Source organism: Larus michahellis, chromosome 2 (genome assembly GCF_964199755.1).
Source record: "Larus michahellis chromosome 2, bLarMic1.1, whole genome shotgun sequence".
NCBI lineage: Eukaryota > Metazoa > Chordata > Aves > Charadriiformes > Laridae > Larus > Larus michahellis.
The window spans coordinates 56,722,619-56,741,238 of record NC_133897.1 but is presented as its reverse complement, the minus strand read 5'-3'; the positions used below and the strand labels follow the sequence as shown (position 1 = coordinate 56,741,238).

At 37.2% G+C, this 18,620-nt stretch overlaps 1 protein-coding gene across 9 annotated transcripts in view; it reads right to left on the bottom strand.

Annotated features, from left to right (window-relative positions):
- SUGCT (succinyl-CoA:glutarate-CoA transferase) overlaps nt 1–18,620 on the bottom strand; it is a 336,115-nt gene that overhangs the window by 284,580 nt on the left and 32,915 nt on the right. For all 9 annotated transcript variants that reach the window (XR_012585571.1, XR_012585572.1, XM_074575598.1 and 6 more), the window contains one exon: nt 6,694–6,785. Coding sequence is in view for 7 of the 9 variants with exons in the window: in XM_074575598.1 (XP_074431699.1) it covers nt 6,694–6,785 (92 nt within the window). In the remaining 2 variants the exon portion in view is untranslated. The remainder of the gene's footprint in view (nt 1–6,693; nt 6,786–18,620) is intronic.

The window sequence follows — 18,620 nt, the reverse complement described above, 5'->3', positions numbered from 1 at the left end:
AAACACCCCAAGATAAAACAAAACACACAAAAAAAAAAAGGAAGGAAAACAAGAAGAGGCAAAACATTACTTTTTCTTATAGTACATTCTACGCAACTTGTCTGAAAAAGTGTTTACAGATTTCTGCATTGCAACCTGCAAGAAATAAGAGTATCTTTGAGTGAACTGAAGCATAAAAACCACCACTGAAAAACAATATCTTGCAGATTCTTGCAGTATCTACGCAATTCTGTAACTTGGTGATGCTGCAGACTGCAAATTATGAATGATTCATTTTGCTACTTTTTGCCCTAATGCTCCAACTCACCAATGCAAAAAGGAAAGAGATACCATCAGAAGTAAGAGAATCTAGTGAAAACTGAATTTCATTATGCCTGGAAGCCAAAGGTCGAAAGGATTTCTATGGTACACTGACACGGGTGCATGCCTGTTTAAAAGACAGAACCATATTGCTTTGCTCTTCTCACTCGCTTTTTCTCCCTCCTCTCCTGGACCTTCCCCAGCCAAATCTCAGGTTTGTGTTTTCCAGTACATGCACTCCAGGCTTCTAGTGAGAAAACAAAACCAACTTTGTTATGTTTACACATGTGCCTATTACACCTGCAAATACATTCAAATTCTTGATCTTCTGACAAAAAATAACTATAAAGTTGTTGGTTCAAATATTCTTTTTCAGTATGTCATCCTTTTTTTCTGGCATCGAGGGAAGAATCTTGATTTACATCATGTGTTTCAGAACTTCCCTAATCATTGGAATGAAGTACAGCCCCTCTGCAATCAATGGCAAAATGAACTTCTAATTTCAGTCGAGGTAGGCTTTTATCAATACAAGTTTAAAAGTGCTGCTTCTGACACATTCTCCCATTTCCTACTCCAAAAAGTTGGAGGTCAGATGCTCAGATTCTGACAGCTGTTGTTTGCCTTGAAGTACAGTCCACAAACAGCAGTGCAAAGTTAAGGAGACTGGTTCAGAGTTTCAGCACTTAAGTAAGCCTATCATAAGTCAATTAAAAATCAGTATAATTGATAAATAATAACCATTCAACAAAGTTCCCATAAATGCCTTTAAACTAATCTAGCATAAATTCAATAAAATTGAATTTACAGAATTACTTTAGTTAGTTATGTCTAAACTCTAAGTGTAGTCATACTTATTAACATACTTAGAGAAGTTTTTCTTGTTATCCTTGATGTCTCTGGACAGATTTAATTCTATCTGGGCTTTAGCTTGCCTACTCCGGTTCCTGGCTGCCCAGATAGTTTCTCTGTATTCTTCCCAGGCTACCTGTCCTTGCTTCTACTCTCTGTAGGCCTCCTTTTTGCTTTTGAGTGTGTCCAGGAGCTCCTTGTTCATCCATGCAGGCCTACCGTCTTTTCTGCCTGACAACTTCTTTCTTGGGATACGCCACTCCTGAGCTCGGAGGAGGTGATCCTTGAATACTAACCAGCTTCCTTGGGTCCCTCTCCCCTCCAGTGCTTTCATCCATGTTACCCTGCCAAGCAGATCCCTCAAGAGGCCAAAGTCTGCTCTCCTGAAGTCCAGGGTAGTGAGCTTGCTGTGCACATTCCTCGCTGCCCTAAGGATCTTGAACTCTACCATTTCACGATCACTGGAGCCAAGGCTGCCCTTGAGTTTCACATTCCCCACCACCTCCTCCTTGTTGGTAAGGACAAGGACTAGCATGGCTCCTCTACCATTTGAAGAAGAAAGGTGCCATCGACACATTCCAAGAACTTCCTGGATTTCTTGTGCCTTGCTGCGTTGTCCCTCGAACAGATATCGGGGTGGTTGAAGTCCCCCATGAGGACCAGGGTCTGTGAACGCAATGCTGCTCCTAACTGTCTATGGAGGACCTCATCCACTCCATCATCCTGGTCAAGTGGCCTGCAGCAGACACCCACTGTAATGTCACCTGTCCCACGTTCCCTTTAATCTTGACCCATAAGGTCTCCATCCATCCCCATTGGCTCTTCATCCACCCCCAGGTGGAACTCCATGCACTCCAGCTGTTCATTGACATAGAGGGCAACACCCGCTTCTCATCTCCCCCGCCTGTCCTTCCTGAAGAGACTGTATCCCTCCATTCCAACACTCCAGTCACAGGAGATGTCCCACCATGTCTCCATGATACCAATGAGATCATAGCCCTGGAGGCGCACGCATGTCTCTAACTCCTCTTGTTTGTTCCCCATGCTACGTGCATTTGCATAGAGGCACTTCAGCTGGGCCCCTGATGAAGCTGACTTACAGGCTGGAGTGGCTGCATTTCCTTCGTGTTGCTCTGCAAGTGGCCTTCCTTTGAGGTGTTTTATCTGTGACTCCCCAGTTCCTATTGCCTTAGGAGCCCCTGGCTCATCTCCATAAGATTTTCGGTGTGCTGCAGCATACCCAGCACATCTCAGGGACCCATCCCTCAAACCTTGGAGTGTCATCCCTTGTCTTGTCATGAGCAAGCCTGATAATATCCCCCCTCCCCCAACAAGTCTAGTTATAAGCCCAGTCAATGAGCCCTGCTACGATCCATTAAATATGGAAATTGTTCTAAAATTACATGCTTAATAAAAGTATTCTAAGTCTAGTAGTCTTTACAGATGGGAAATAGCTGCTGAAGCTAATATGAACCAGCAATGGCTATATTTTTCAACAGCTCTGAGCTATAGACCACGTGTACTCTTTTGTTGCAGTTTGTTTGGTTTTAAGCTGAAGAATGGCCCCTCTGGTATTGTAGATCCCAATCATGTCTTGCTGTCTCATGTTCAGTAAAACAAAAACGTTTGTTCAGCAAGAAAGAATGCACCACCATAAAGATACCCTGAATATTGAAAAAAGTGAGTAATAACCCACTTGGAGATGGAAGGGGATTTGTATCCAAATTGGGTTTTATTTAATTATTTTAAAGTTATTGCCTTAATGAGTCATAGAATTTTTCATCAAAGGAGTATTCATCTGGCACTGATGTATCTGAATATATTAACTAAAAGCTTTCTGTTCATCAAATATGAAACTTGAATGTGTTGTTTAACCAGGAAATACCTATAAATTATGTCATCCAGGACAGTAAAAGTGTCATCAGTGTAAACTCTCTCCTTTTACCATATTTTAATTTATGTCAAGAACAACTGGATGTAGCCTAAAGCACCTACTTTCATTCAAAATGGGTTTGTGGTACAGATTTACACAAAACAGATTCCCCGCTATTGCTTGTAAATTTTCATAAACACGCTAGAATTTCAAATTCCACAGGTGTCATATATTTCTAATACAGAGGTAATCAAGTACATGTGTAAGAGCTTGAATTCCATGCAGTTTCTGCACATGAAAAAATGGTTTAAAGAAAGCATTCTACTGTATGCTGTGTTCAGCTTTGTACAATCAGCAAAAACAACACTAGCCCAAACACAGTGGTTTGTGCCTAACTTTGCAATCCTTCAGAAGCTACAGTTTGATTTCAAGGTTCAGAACTTCTCTCAGAAGCATTTCAAAGTAATCAGCATTAAGTCATTTCAGTAACAACTATTTCCTAGTAAAAAAAGAAAAGCAAGCCATTCAGAATTTCTTTATGCAGGAATCTTCTCTTAGATCTTAAAAATCAGATATGTAAAGCATATGATCTTGTGAATTTCATACTGATTTTTTCAAAGTATAAAATGTGATATTATTGTGCCTCTTTTGTGCGTTCCACATTTGTATTAGACTATCTTTATTTCCTTAATAAAAAGGTAGTCATAAACTTCCATCTCTTCCACTGTGGTCTCTTTACTGCCTCAAAAATTACAGTGTTACATGAAAAATAAAGTATTGAAGAAAATGAATGCTATGTGACAGACTTAATGAAGGTTTAAGTTTTGCTCTAAATCCTGTGCTAGTAATATATTGATTTCATTGCTTAATACTAAGACTTTACTGACTAGAGGCATGGCCTCAGTAGCCAATGAAGTTATATGATCTTCAATATCTCTGAGATATTAAATCAGTAGCCAGGTGGTTGGAACAAACTAAAATTCACAATATGAAATTTCTCTAAGCTAAAATGGAATATATATATTATTAGTTTTATCCATTTTTAAAACGTCAGATACAGGACATAATTTCAGTATCCTGTTATTAAAATGCTTTGCGAGGAGCTGTAAATATGTATTAACATACCTCAAAATTAAGCACCTCAGTGATGTATACAGATGTTTTATTGCTGCTGCTCAAATTCATTATAATTCTTCTACTGCATCAGCTGATAACCTCTAAAACCATCCTGCAAGCACATTCAAGGGCTTGTTTACTGAAGGGAAGTTTTCACAGAGCACTGCGATACTGATGACATTATGCTGATTATCTATAGATACTGCAATGCAATACAAAACCAGTGTTAACTGTCATAACTTTTTTTTTCCAGTTCATAAGACTGGCATTTTCAATTTTATTTAAGAAAAAAATCATACTATAGTCTACTAGGGTATACTTCAAATTATCACATTACTTTTAGTACATGAACTCCTTGTTGTCTGGTCAACAAATAATTCAAGGTTTAATAAAGGAAAACAGCATGAAAAAGGGAACAAGATTCTTTTTTCTTCTTTACTTTGGCCACTTTTCTACACACTGACTGGAACAAGGTTTTCTACTTTTTTCAGAGCTAGTTTTGTGGAATTTTTAAACACAACTCAGTCACATGTGCATAAATGTTATTTTAAAGTACCTTTCAAACAAGCATACAATATGATTTTAAAGACACCTGAGTAAATTTTCACTACAATAACAAAAGGCAAATTTGCTTCTTTGGAATCATTAGCCACTTAAGTCTTAGAAACAAAATGGTCCCTCTATAGATCAGAAAATGGTTTTGAGAAACTGATGAAATAATATATGACCAACTTCAAATAACGAAAAATAAGAAGCAAGTTTTAGCATGTTTATTTTAATCATGCAAGAGAATGACTAAGTTTGAATGAACTGTTAAAAGCCCCCAGTGACTAAATGGAACTGTTACTAACAATGATTAAATGATTCCTATGATTACATTGCCTCAAGTCCTGGTGAGGTGATGCAAACATCTGGATTTCCAGTGTAGATCTTAACACAATCTTTTAATAAAATCCATCTTCATAATGGCCACTGAGGAATATTACTCATAATACAACTTACATGCAATTATTCAGTGTAACACTTGTATTTTCTGTCATTCACATATCATTGAAAAGCTTTACAAGAGTCCTGGGTTTTTTGCAATTTTTCAACATACTTGCCTTTTTCATGTGGTACTAGCAACATTTGCCCCTTTCTAACATTTTATACTCCCATTTAATTTTGTTTGGTATATTTTGAGGTGTGCATGAAGTTTCTGGCATTGTATTGGAAGTTCTATAGACACCAGGGTCAGAATGCAAAAATTACTTACACTACAGTTACTGTGATTGGTCATTGCTTAGTGTATATGTGCATTATACATTTGAAGAGAAGTACCTGTAAGGACTGCACTCAACTCCGTGTCTTCTCGTGTTCTGAGATGGGACATCCTATAGGTATGTATCACTAACATGGCAGCAATGGGCAGGCAGTCTTAGGACACTAGGCACGAGATGTTGCAGCTTCTTCAGGCAAGCAACGCTCGACTGGCGTTTTTTTTTGTTGTTTTTTTTGTTTGTTTGGTTTTTTTTTTTTTTAATAGAAGGAAGGACTCTGGTAACAATAACTGCCACAAGCACAGAGTTCTAATGTGTGCCATTGTTTTCGGCAGAAAACAAATCTATCAACAGAATATCAATCCTACTGTAGAGTTATATCCAGATCATGCACGGTTAGCTTTCAACAACCTACTCAAACATGAATATCTGACACTAAGTAGAAAAACTTTGTGAACTTGTTTATCTAGGGCATGCAAGTTTCATATTCTAAAGATCAGCACTTCTACCTCCAGAGTTTCAGGAGCACCACCACAGAAGACCATCTAGTGTTCATGATGCATAGAACAGACTTGTAACACTACCTCACTTGGGAAGTCACATTTGGAGACCACATTCTCTGCATCTGTAGGTGATTCGAGACAGTTTAAGTACATGCCTACTTGACCAGCATTTTTTTGAGGTTAAGACACACATTCAGTGTATCCCTGGAATCCAGACACTAAACTACTTCTGTAATGCTTCCTGCACTACTGCAACTACCAAAGATCTTGTATATCAGCAGAAAAAGCAGCACACAAAGCTTTTCTAGAGCCACAAATGGCATCTCTCTGCTTATTCTCAGGCAGGATGACTGAAAAGACAGTTTGTCAGTTATCTGTATGGCTTCACAATTCCCTCTTTTTTTAAGGGGGAATAGCCATATGGTGAGACTTCACACACACATGTATGGTTCCATCATCCAGGTGTGAACAATGTGTCTATTACAGCTCTTGAAGTGACTACAAGTGGCCATTAACAGGTTAGCATAAATTGTCAATTTATTCACTGGAGATTTAGGATACCATTTTCCTTCCATTTTTTGACTCTCAAGTATTGGCTTTGCAAGCCTGGAGTGAGATACCAGAAGAACATAAGCACTATCATTTTCTTAGATTTACAAAGTTAAGACCTCTTGTTGGACTCAGGAGGGCATGCATAACAGATGTGTTAGCATAGGCTAACTTGTTCCATGCAGCATTAAGTTTTAGAATATGGCACAGAAATTCTATTAAACTTTTAAGTTAAGCACCATACCTCATGCCCTGTGATATGCATGAGACCAGAAACAGCAGCTGCAATGGAGTCATATCCACCTCTCTGAACCATTGGACCAGTCTGACCATAACCTAAAACAGAAAGTGAACAGTTAGTAATTCTATCAAGGACAAGTACAACATAAACACATATTATTATTTTAGTACAGAAAGGAACCAACTAGTATTTCTCAACAGCTTTTGTTCACAATTTGTCCAGATTGTACAACCAATGAATGCTATTATATTCTATTCCTGCACATTTTTAAGAGTAAACGGTTGGATTTATCCTGTGCAGGTTGATGATGTGTTTGATCTTAATTCTAGACAGATTTCTGGCCGTGCTATGTTTCATTCACTTCAGATAGAATTCCTTTTTTAATTTCCTGGGTCAGCTGAGGTGGAATTCAGATGCCATTTCAGAGGCTCTACGGTATCTCTACAGGCCTCCAACTGCTGTCCAACAGGGCCATGTTGCCCATGTTACACCTCCGCTCTGCCATAAAGATACCTTGAATACAACAAACAATACTAAAATAATGACACCATGGTTTAGACACATGAATTGTTCCCCCCTTGTTTCTCTTACTTTATTCCACATCTAAACAGAGCAACCTTCAAATTAAAACACTGTTTACAACAGAGGGCAAGGCTGTCTCTTTAGCAAGTACACACAATCTGTTTGCCAAGAGTTGGCAACAATGAAATGCAAAATAAATAAAAAAACTTTTATGGAACTACATAATTACGATTTTGTTCAGCTATAGAATTAACAGCTGTAGCCAGAAGGATGCTCTCTTGCTTTTGTCTGCTTTAACTCATCATGTTCTTCCAACAACCACCACAAAATCTTCCAGCTGAGGAGGTTTTGCAGGATCAACTCAAGAGGTTACAAATCCAGACATCAATGCTATTCCCCTGCCAGGGATTACTGCCTGTCAATCATAGTACAACCTAATAATTTAGGGGTGAAATTGGAGGCAGTTAATCCACTGGGCCTGTACAACATAATGATCTTAAGTGGTCAAAGAACCAACTCTGGTTTTCTTTTATGGAACCAGTGACCACCAATGCAGAGGGGAAAAGTCAACAGGGAAGGAGCAACATGTTTGCTATTATTAGAACTAATAGAAACCATCAGAGCCCTTAAGAATCAGATTTAAGAGTCTCTCCTCAAATAGGTAGCAAAATTCAAAAGCTATTCTCATGCTTTCTTTTCCCTTTTCAGATATCTCTAGGAGAAGTCCCCTAATTACAGGAGCAAATGGGAGATATTTATCACAGGCAAGATTCCTAGTTTGCTTGGCAATTTTAAGGGAATGTTTCTGTATTGCTCTTAGTTGCAATGACAGTATTAAAATAAAAATATATCAACATATTCTACAAGATAAAACTTCCTGAATCTCCTAAATTCCTTTTAATTATTATCCTGGAATAATCTTTTCTACACACAGTCTGTTTGGTAGATGTGACAGTCTAAACATTGGCTTTGTTGATTACAGCACACAATTAAAAATCATTACTCATTGGGGTAGTCTTCCTCTGTTCCTCCACTTGGACCAATGCTGTTATGTACAAACTTCATAAATGACTTCTAATATACAGTTCACGTGCATGAGAATAATGATCACGTCAAACTGGAGTTAAAGCACTTTGTTACTCCAATTAATGGTCAGTAAATCATACCAAGCAAAACAACACCCAGTAGTCATACGGATTTTCCCATTATACCACAAACTATCTTAATTATCTGATATTTTACTGGAGACAGCAAATCTTCTCCACTCAGTGTCACAGGGAATATCAGGGTACTGCAGCCAGCACACTGACATTGTCAATGCAGCCTCAAAAAAAACATTTCAGAAGAAAGGATTCAACACTTCTCTCATGGTCAAATCTGTATATTATTGACTGCTCACAGGAGAGATTAAGAAAACCTACCAGTTTACCCACTCTATTCGAAACCGTGTCTCTGACAACTGCTGACTGTGAGACCCTGAAGAGCAACTGGTGACATTTCCTTTCACATCCACACCCTTATGTTTACAGAAAAAAGTGTTTTCATTTTCAAACACAACAGGACTAGCACATCAAATATGGCGGATCCACCCAAAAATGCTCTGAAGGGTTCTAAATAGGCATATACCATTATCTCATTGGAATAGCTGTAGCATTAAAACCATTTAAATGTGTGGGGCCACTTCAAAAACAAAATCTTGCTCAATAAAAAGAATTACTCAAAACAAGTTTAATTGAATAGCGAAAAGCATATTGAATTAAGTGAGAAATTACGTACTGGCCTCAATTATTAACAAAGAAGAGACATCTCAACACATCTGCTCACACAAATGTTTTTATAAACAGAAAACATCTGAAAATTAAGCATTTAGTATGTAGACAGAACAACTATAAAATACTTTGCAATGCTCTTCTGGTAAGGACAAACACTCATCCCTCAAACACTATATTCAGGAAAGGTGACAGGCAACAAGCCATGCCTTTTTCTAGTGGTATTTTAGAAATACAATTTTTAAAGTCCTTTTCTCACATTATAACAGCCTAGTTTCAAAATAAAAATTATTATCTAATGGCTTTCTGGTTAAAATTAGATATTCTAAGGAGTGTTTAATTAGTTTTCACGGGTCACAACAGATTAAAAACAAACAAAAAAATACATAATTCTGCTCTTGATCTGAATTGACAAATCTAGTATAGCAACAAAATCTATTGCCATTGGAAATGGTTTGCCCCGGGAACTGTGGACATATAAAATGCCCGGAAGAAGAGGTAGCCATCTAACTGTAACAGTCAAGTAAGAAACAGCTATTTCTAAAAGTGAAAGATCTCATCCAGACAAAAGTCAGAGGCTGAACGTTATTATTCTAGTACACTACACAGGTTAATGGAGCAGCCCAGTACAGATGTTTTAGAAATAATTATGAACAAAAATACAAAAAGTTTGAAAGAGAACACAAAATTACATTCAGAAAATTTTCAGCCTGGTGCATAGATCTCACCATAACTGTAATATATACACAATTATATGCATGTTTATATGTGTGTGTGTGTATATATATAAATTATATTAAACAACTTCTTAAAGATATAAAAATGTCACTTAAAAGTTTATGTTTGTCCAAATCTCCTGCATTCTCTCACACTTGAATTCAGCGTGCAATGCATAGATTTGCAATCACACACATGCTTAACCCTAAATAGAGGTTCCTGTTTAGTATAACTTACTTAGTGGCTTATTAGTTTAGACACAACAGAAAATGCTCTAGGTTAAAAAGATAATCCCCGTTGAATACAGAACACATAGACTTTACAACAACGGCCTCTGAAGTTGAAAGGCAACTGATTACACCCTTGCTCTGAACTGCCCTCTAGTGGAGTTCACCTCCTTAAACTACAGTCAATATTTAAAATAGTCTCTTTCTAACAGTACAGAATTTTAGTCCCTTAAATCCAGTGAATATGTTTTTATTTTGGGGCATACATTTCAGAGGAGTGACAAAAGAACTTAAATCTCAATTTAATAAAACATAGTTTTCTACATCTTTTCAGTTGGAGAGGGAGCTGCATAGATGCCTAATCTCATGTAAACTTCGGGTTTGTGTAAAACAGAATCTGGAAAGAACAAAAAGTTTCTCACACACCCCCCAAATCCGTATTTGACTCCCAAAATTCCCATTCTACACCTTGCACTAGGAAGGCACAATTTATTGTGATACCTGCCATACCCTCACATACCTGGATCTCAAACTTGTTGCAGTTTGAGCTGTTTTGCTGTACTTCAAAATATACATCAGTTTCACAATCAAACTGGTTCAAGACACTATAAGCCCCAGTCAGATCTCCAAGCGCCTCCTAAAAATTGTCATTACATTATTTAATCTGCGTAGCAAGCATTTGAAACCACCAGACACACAAACCCTAGCTGTCCACTAAAGGACTACTTGCTTATTCAGCGTAGTCACTTACACCTAAATCTTCCTTTTCCTGTCCTGACCCTGCAGCCAAGTCTATCTTCTATGTAAGAAAGTGTACCTTTATTGTCTTTACCTCTTATTAAGCAAGAAAAAGGAACGGGGTGCGAGACAAGTTTGACAGAATAAATTGCGCTGGCTGCTTTGTATCAGCTTAAGGGAAACATGGGTCTATGGTAGGCATTTACAAAGTGAAAGGCACAGCTTTCCACCAGCAATCCTATATCCCTCACAATTTCCACCAGCAGTCCTGTTCCCTTATCTCAGACAAGAATGGAGAAAATGACCTTACTGGCTATATTTAGCATCCCCTGTTTTTCAGAACTTTCCAAGTGGTTAAAGATAAACTTGCAGCTGAAAATTCTGAAAGAATATTCTTAACTAAGATCTCCACCATCTCTCTTGAAGTCTGCAGCTTAACATGCAGTGTATGGATATTCAAAATGAGACATGCTTAATGTGACATAGAAAAGGATATATCTGTTCCTGTAACATTCCCCCCCTCCACTCCCTATTTGGGGGAAATATGGGGGAATATGACAGTTCCATAAAATAAGGCAGCTAATATGGGATAATGCAGCTCACAACTGTTCTAAAAAAATCCTCCAGTTGTTTGATGGCCAAATCTTTGATACAGAGCAACAAGAGAAGACTCAAAATGCCCCAAAGAAAATATTTATCTAGCAAAACTTAATCATGTCAAGACAAATGGTAAATTATAACAGCACTAAGATCCTCATCACTAGCCGGGGGCATTACAGAAGTAACTTTATGTAGGACACTAATTGCAACTGATTAAAGATTCATTTGGTAAAATGAATTCAGACAAATAAATTTCCCATAAATATCGTCAATATATACCCATTCCAATTAAAACTAAGAGTTAGACTGCTGCTATTATCCGATTAAATTACATCGTTATTAATACATTACAATTCCTGACAAAGGGGAAGAACTACAAGTACTTCTTTCCCCAGATATTTCTGGATGGATCAGAGAGATGTAATAAAATACAGACACTTTTCAATGGAAAAATAAATCTTAGCTACCTCTCTAGCATTGGTGTGACATTCCTGCTATGACGAAAGGGGGCCAATTAGTCTGAAATGCAAAGTCACCTCTGACACAATGAAGCTAATCATTTCTGTGCTTAGTGTACAAGTGCCATGTGATGGCACTCAAGCTTTGGAACATACCACAGGAAAAATGATAATATTTGCAGGCATCATATGGGACAAAACTTTGGGAAAAAATAACATGTCATAACAAACTACTGCTAGTTTATCCACTTTAAAATGCTCAATATATTTATCACATAAGAGAGACATACTTTGCTTTGGAATCCACCCTAAATGATTCTGTTCTGAGAGACAGAAATAAATATTATGAAGTGAGAAAGGTCAGGCTGAAGATTAGGAAAAATGCAATAACAGTAAAAGCTGTTAGACTGCACTGAAGTGTTATTAGTGAAGCTGCCAAATGCCAGATGCTCAAAAACGTCACACTAAATTTAAAAATGCTAGCAAAAACTGTTTCCAAAAAGAACTCTGTTAGACAAACAGACTAATGTGTCTTTCCAGCTTTATAATACCATGTCAGCTACAGCATAGCTTTATTTCATTTTTGCCAGATGACAGTAGGATTTTTAGCTACATTTATGGCAGGCATTCTTCATAAATTTTAAGAAAGCAGGCAAACCAAATAAACAACTTTGTCCCAGACAAAGTTCCATGTGTCTGTAGATCCTATGCTATTCCAAGACATGTACTGAATGCACATTTGGACACCCCATTTGCTTGCTTAGGAGTTACTGATGATATGGTGACAGGAATCCTAACACGTGTATAAAAACAATTTGACTAAGCATCTGTGATAAACAGACACCACTGTGTTGCAATATCATCACTTAAAGGACAATCCCCCTAAACCAAATATTTTTATGTAGGTTACCTTAAGTAGTTTGGGATCTTTACAAAGGTTAATAAAAATGCTTCTTCATTTCTCAGGTGATTGTATATTTGATTGGTATTTGATGAAATTCAACACTTTCCACAGGACAGTGGGTCACAAACACAGTTTGCGCCTTCCACAAAACAGAGAAAGTAGTAAGTCTTGAAAGATTACTAAAAGCACAGGAACTGGAAGGGAGACAAAAGAACTCCTGCAACACCTGAAATTACTACTCTCATTTCTTCAACACAATTTGCTTTCGAGCTAATGATGACCCTGTAACTAACTGCTACAGGAAAGTCTGAATATGATTTTCTGCGTCATAAAAAGAAAGGTCAGCATTTCTCATTATGACCTTTGTCCAAAATATTTGTATCACATGCTAGAGAAAACCAAAAGCCATCATTTCTGCACTTCTTCATGATTTGATAGCATGATAATACTTTATAAGACCAAATATAAAACACATTGTACTAAAAGGAGAGGAAAAACCAACACGGAGACATGCTGTCAACGCAGACCAATTCCCTGCAGCTCAATTCCCACATGACAAATGACATTATAAAGTCAGCCTGTATAGGATATTCTGAGCAAAACATAGAAAAATATGTTCGACATAGGCATTTCTACAAATAGGGACTAAACATTGTCACAAATTCAATCCAGATAGATGTCTATCCCTGCTGAATAACAAATTAATGAGAAACACCTTTTGACTTGTTCTTTTGCCAAAAGAAAACATTCAATTAAAGACAGCTTACATCTTTACTTAATAAAGATTAATGAAACAAGCAGAAGAACACAAGCAATTCTCTGTGATGAGAAAAGCCAAAATCTAACAGACGCATTATATGAAACTTTGCAATGTCAGAGCTGCCAGATACGTTAGCAATACGAGTAATGACTTTTGGAAAATGCTTGCCATGTGTTGGTCAGAAGGAAAGGAAGTACAACTTCCTGGGTAGGCAAGCTTACAGGAGATCAGAACCGATACGAAAAAGGTGAAGTCAGAGCAAACTGTCAAGAGAGATGAAAGGAGATTAAAAAAAAAACCCAACCTTAAATCAGCAGGCATAAGATCTGACCAACAATCTGATGAATACATTTCATTTCCCAATTGATGATTGTGAATGTGTACAGTATATCAATTACTTTATTGCTTTTACACATGCCGATTTAGACACTCTAACCCTGTGTTTTAAACAAAATCAGGTGCTATTAATTGGAAGGCAAATATAAAATAAAACTATTAAATCAAATGAAAAACCTTCTGCTAGGATTTAGCTACTGAAAAACTAGAAGGCAACAAAAAACAGCCTCTGCCACTTGTCCAGCTTCATTCAATTTTCATGTGATTGGGGTACCCAGCCTCACACAATTCCTCTGAAAACACCAACCACACTTCTGGGACACAGCCACACACCATTTCAAACAACGCTAGCCTGGTTTTCAACAAGCTTTTAATCAGGCCTGCAAACTTCTGGGCTATATTTTCTAGCTTTTCAATATGCCAAATATAAGTTACAAGAAGGCACTTCTTCCCTCCATAACCTAAACTGTAATTACCTAAGAGATGCTACTATCAATGCTCTTTTACTAAGCCAGCTAAAGTTTAACTTGTCACTCTCCAAATTTCAAGGCAGAAGCAGCTTCCCAACCTAAGTGGAGGCACCCTTCTACATCATTTCAGAAATCAGAAATTAAATGCAAACATGGTGACCATTTTCTGAAAACAGAATTTCTATTAAAAGCTTAAGTTTTTAGATGCCATTCAGGTTAAGTACTCAAATTTTTTCCCCGCCTGGTTTGGGTTTATACAAATATACAAATATTCCTATCTACATACTCTTAAGGTAACAACGCCCTCCTTGTACACTGCTTGGTACAGATACAGCCGATCTTATGACTTCAAATACTGACACTGTAAAAGCTAATTTTAAAATAGTGAAGCCAATTACTCATAGCAGCAGCTTTCCCCCAGAACCCATCCAAGCTGCCAAACTTACAAAAGAAACTAGTTAAATACTGAGGTGAGCTGTCTGTACCAACCTCTGTGTGTCCACAGCACTTCACTAGTGCTCCTCCACCCACCCACCCACCTCTGTCATGCTATTACTACTAAGGTAAGGGAGCAAATGTTTGTGAGAAACACCTGTCTAATGATGGGAAGGAGCCAGGATTCAACAGAAGGAAACCAGACTTCAGTTCAACAGATACTAACAATCTTGCTACTTCTGTAGTGTAAAAAAATGTGTAAAACTAAGGAGTGCCCACAAGGTGTATTTTTCTGTGACTATTTACAACGCTATGGCCAAGCAGTACAGTGTCAGGAGAGCCTCGTAGAGGTCTCAACTCTGAGGCCACAGATACACAGTATTCTCCGATAAGGACATGATTATCCTATGACAGAAATTTAAACTAACTACTTAATTACATAATTATTTCTCATCTGAATCAGACAACATTCTTTCTTAAAGTGGATATTACCTGAACAGACCATTATTTGCTGTGACTGTATATAGTTCTGTTGACAGATAAATCTGTGCAGCAATGTCCAGTGAAGAAGCTGACCTTGACTAAGCACTCCATTGCACCCAGGGGCTGCAGATCAACGTGTGTGCACACACACCAGTATGAGTGCCGTGACCCTGAATTCTCCCTCTAAGATCAAATACATAGTCAAGGCATTAAAGGTTCTTTTCCAGCTTCAGCTAGTAGTGTCAAACAAACACAAAACCAGAACAGAATTTTTTCTAAACTTTCCAAATATTCCCTCAAAAATTTTCAAAACAAATCTGGGAACTTTAATTCCCAAAGAGGATTACGTTATGTGGAATACAATACATCCTTAAAATTCCAGGCTGTCCTTTCAACCCAATAACTTTACTAACTTTTTTGAGCCTGATTATAGCTCTCTTTGGTTTATACACACAAAATATGTAAACGGCTCAACTCTTACTCAGCTCAAAGAAAGAGCACACACCTACCTCCTATTTCTGAAATCGTGAATTGTAACATGACTTTCATTTGCAGTCCTGATATAACATTAATTTTCTATGCAACCTAATGAAAGTGCAAATGCCAGCTTGAAGTTTAAATAAACTGTTGTTGCAGATCAGATGGAAGTGGAAAGTTGCTGTAACTTACCAGTACATTAGAGACTAAGTGAACATACAGAAAAGTTGAATGAGACTTTTCTTTGAAATACATATGAAAGGGATCTTGAATGTTCTTAACATTAACAGATTCCCTGATTACACAATGCACAGTTAAATATAATAGTTGCTGATCATTCCCAGGAATTTAATATGTGGAGTGGCAAAAAGTAAATGCATCTGGTTGCTTAGAACAGCTGAATCTAATAACTGATTAATTCAATGTATTGCCTAACTTGAATATTTGTCTACTAACAGATTTTGCCAATTGGCTCCGTAGGAAGGGTCATATGTGAAAAGAATCTTTGCCTTCAAAAAAAAAAAACACTCTAGTGAACAAAACTGATATTTCACATACTTGAGTATTTTCCCCTCTATAAAGATTTTCCTAACACAGTTACCTCTAATCAAATTGTCCGACTCATATCCCATTGATGAGAAACACCTTCTAAATAAATATATACAACACAAAATATAACAAGACACCAGTCATTCAGTCTGAACAACTGAAGAAACTTTTAATTGGACAGAGTACTCTAAGCATCTTGTGGCATGCCTTTGTGAAAGTTTTCAGAACTGCAAAAAAGTTAATAGAATTACAGCAATTTATAGCAAAGGAGATGGTATCTTTACTTCCAGACCGTGTATTTTACTATATTTAGGTTTTTCAGTTTGAATGTTAAAAGAAGTTAGGATTCAATACCAAATTCACTCCCTTATATCTTAAGATAATTACTTTAATTTGACAGAAATAAAAGAAACTGATGAACAGTCACATACTATATACCCTGAGCAGGTACATGATACATAATACCCCTTCTTATTGTACAAACAATATTATTTTATATGAGTAAGCACCTTGTAGTTGCAGTTCCATAAAATTATTTTGAAAGACATACTCTTTTAAAAGAGGTTAGAAAATTTTGGCCTCCCTTTCTCTTCTTGAAAAGGTCGTCAGGGTTCACTGCAAGATATGATCATAACGGCACTATGTACCCCTACGCTGACTTTGCAATATCTACACGGACTCTACACCTGGACAACAAATCATACTATCTATTAGAAAGCTTTTCTTAATGTTTAATTGGAATCTTTCTTGCTGAAATTCTAACAGTTACTTCTTGTCCCGTGTATCACAAACAGATTATTCTCTTCCCTTTACAAGAATTTTTACTTAGGGGAAGGCTGTTATCCACAAACCTATTCTCATTATAACCTTACTTTGCAGTAACATCTACAACTTCCAATGACAAAGTTTCTTCTACAAGACAACTTGCAGATCAGTGGGTTCCAGCCAACTCTGACATAAACACTGGGATACAGAATGCTTTTAATGTTCAAGTACATGGAAGAGTGCCAGGTACCGCCACCATTTTGGTTTCTAAAAATGACAAAATACAGGCTATTTTTCAATAGTTCGTGTCTTCTACACCCAAAACTGTTTTCTTTTTTTTTTGTTAGCTACTGACAAAGTGTTTTATTTTATCACAGTATTTTAAAAACACAAGTAATGAAGACCATATGCTTACTGGGAAACATTTTCAGGTCAACACCAGCTACTTACAGTCTTTCTGCCAATCTAACAACACCCACAGAAAATACCTTGAATAGGCACAACAAAGACATTGGATCTTCACATCATTTTAATAAGTCATATTGATTTCTTTGGTGAAATCTCAAAATCTCAACATTTTTTTTCATATGAAAAAAGTCCATTAGGTGAGGGAAAAAAAGATTAATAAAACAACATAAAGCAGAGAAGGCGGCTACAAGACAGGAAATTCCCTGAAAAATATTTCATTTGGAAACCAGCAGAGAAATCTTTAGTACTAACAAAGTGTTTGGTGCCATTTTCTTGGGTGTCCTCTTTAGAATATTAGAACTCAAACACAATAAATACTGCTTTACAAAAGCCTATTGCAAGGCTTCTCAAGCTGCCTAAAATCTTCCAGCTTTATTTCTGTTAACTTCGCTAGGCATCAGTCCAAGTATAATAGCTACTGAAAAATAAACATTAAACCATCAGTAAGTGTCTCCACAATTGTACTGTGTTGCTATGCTGTTCATATCCAGGATTTCAGTGCCTAATCTGGTTTCATTCACTGTAAACTAACCCAGTGTCAAATGTTACGATTCACAGGCTCTCTGTCTGCTATGGTATTCTTCATTAGGACAGAGTCCAAAATCCTGAAGTTTCAGATTTTATACAAAATACTGCTAATTTCAGGGTGCTATTTAGATGAAAGAACAAGGAATAAGCATGAAGTCATAAGAAAACTATTACTTCCATGCACAGCTGAAAGTCAATACTTAATTTTAAAGCAAGGAAGAGTTATGACTTGTTCATTAAACTTTGTATATGCTTCATATTGAACAAGGAATGGGAACACAGTGTTTCAGAATAGCACTCATTTTCAACTCTTTCTTATTCCTAAACTCACACTATTTTGGACATTCAGGCTATGTGTGACTGAAGAATAACAGTGGAAAAAACAGCAGAGCCCTCCTGCTAGGATGCTTAATGCCAGTGCAAAAGGCTAGCTCACTCACTTACAGAGAAAGAAAAAAAGAAAATAAAAGCACTCTATCTGCTGGTGGTGTGCTGATGACAGAAACAGCACAAACTCAAAGATTTAGCGTCACTCAGCTAAAAAGCCCACCTTCCTGGAGGTGCACAGCAGATCTTGAATCATGCAAGGATATCAATCCTGCCAACGGAGAAGCAGTCCTGTCAGCTCCCATCTGTTTCTCAGCAACCTTTATTTCAACACTCCACCTTTCAGCTTCCACCCTTTTCATGTTAGTTTGGATTGCTGATACATTTTGGAAGTTTG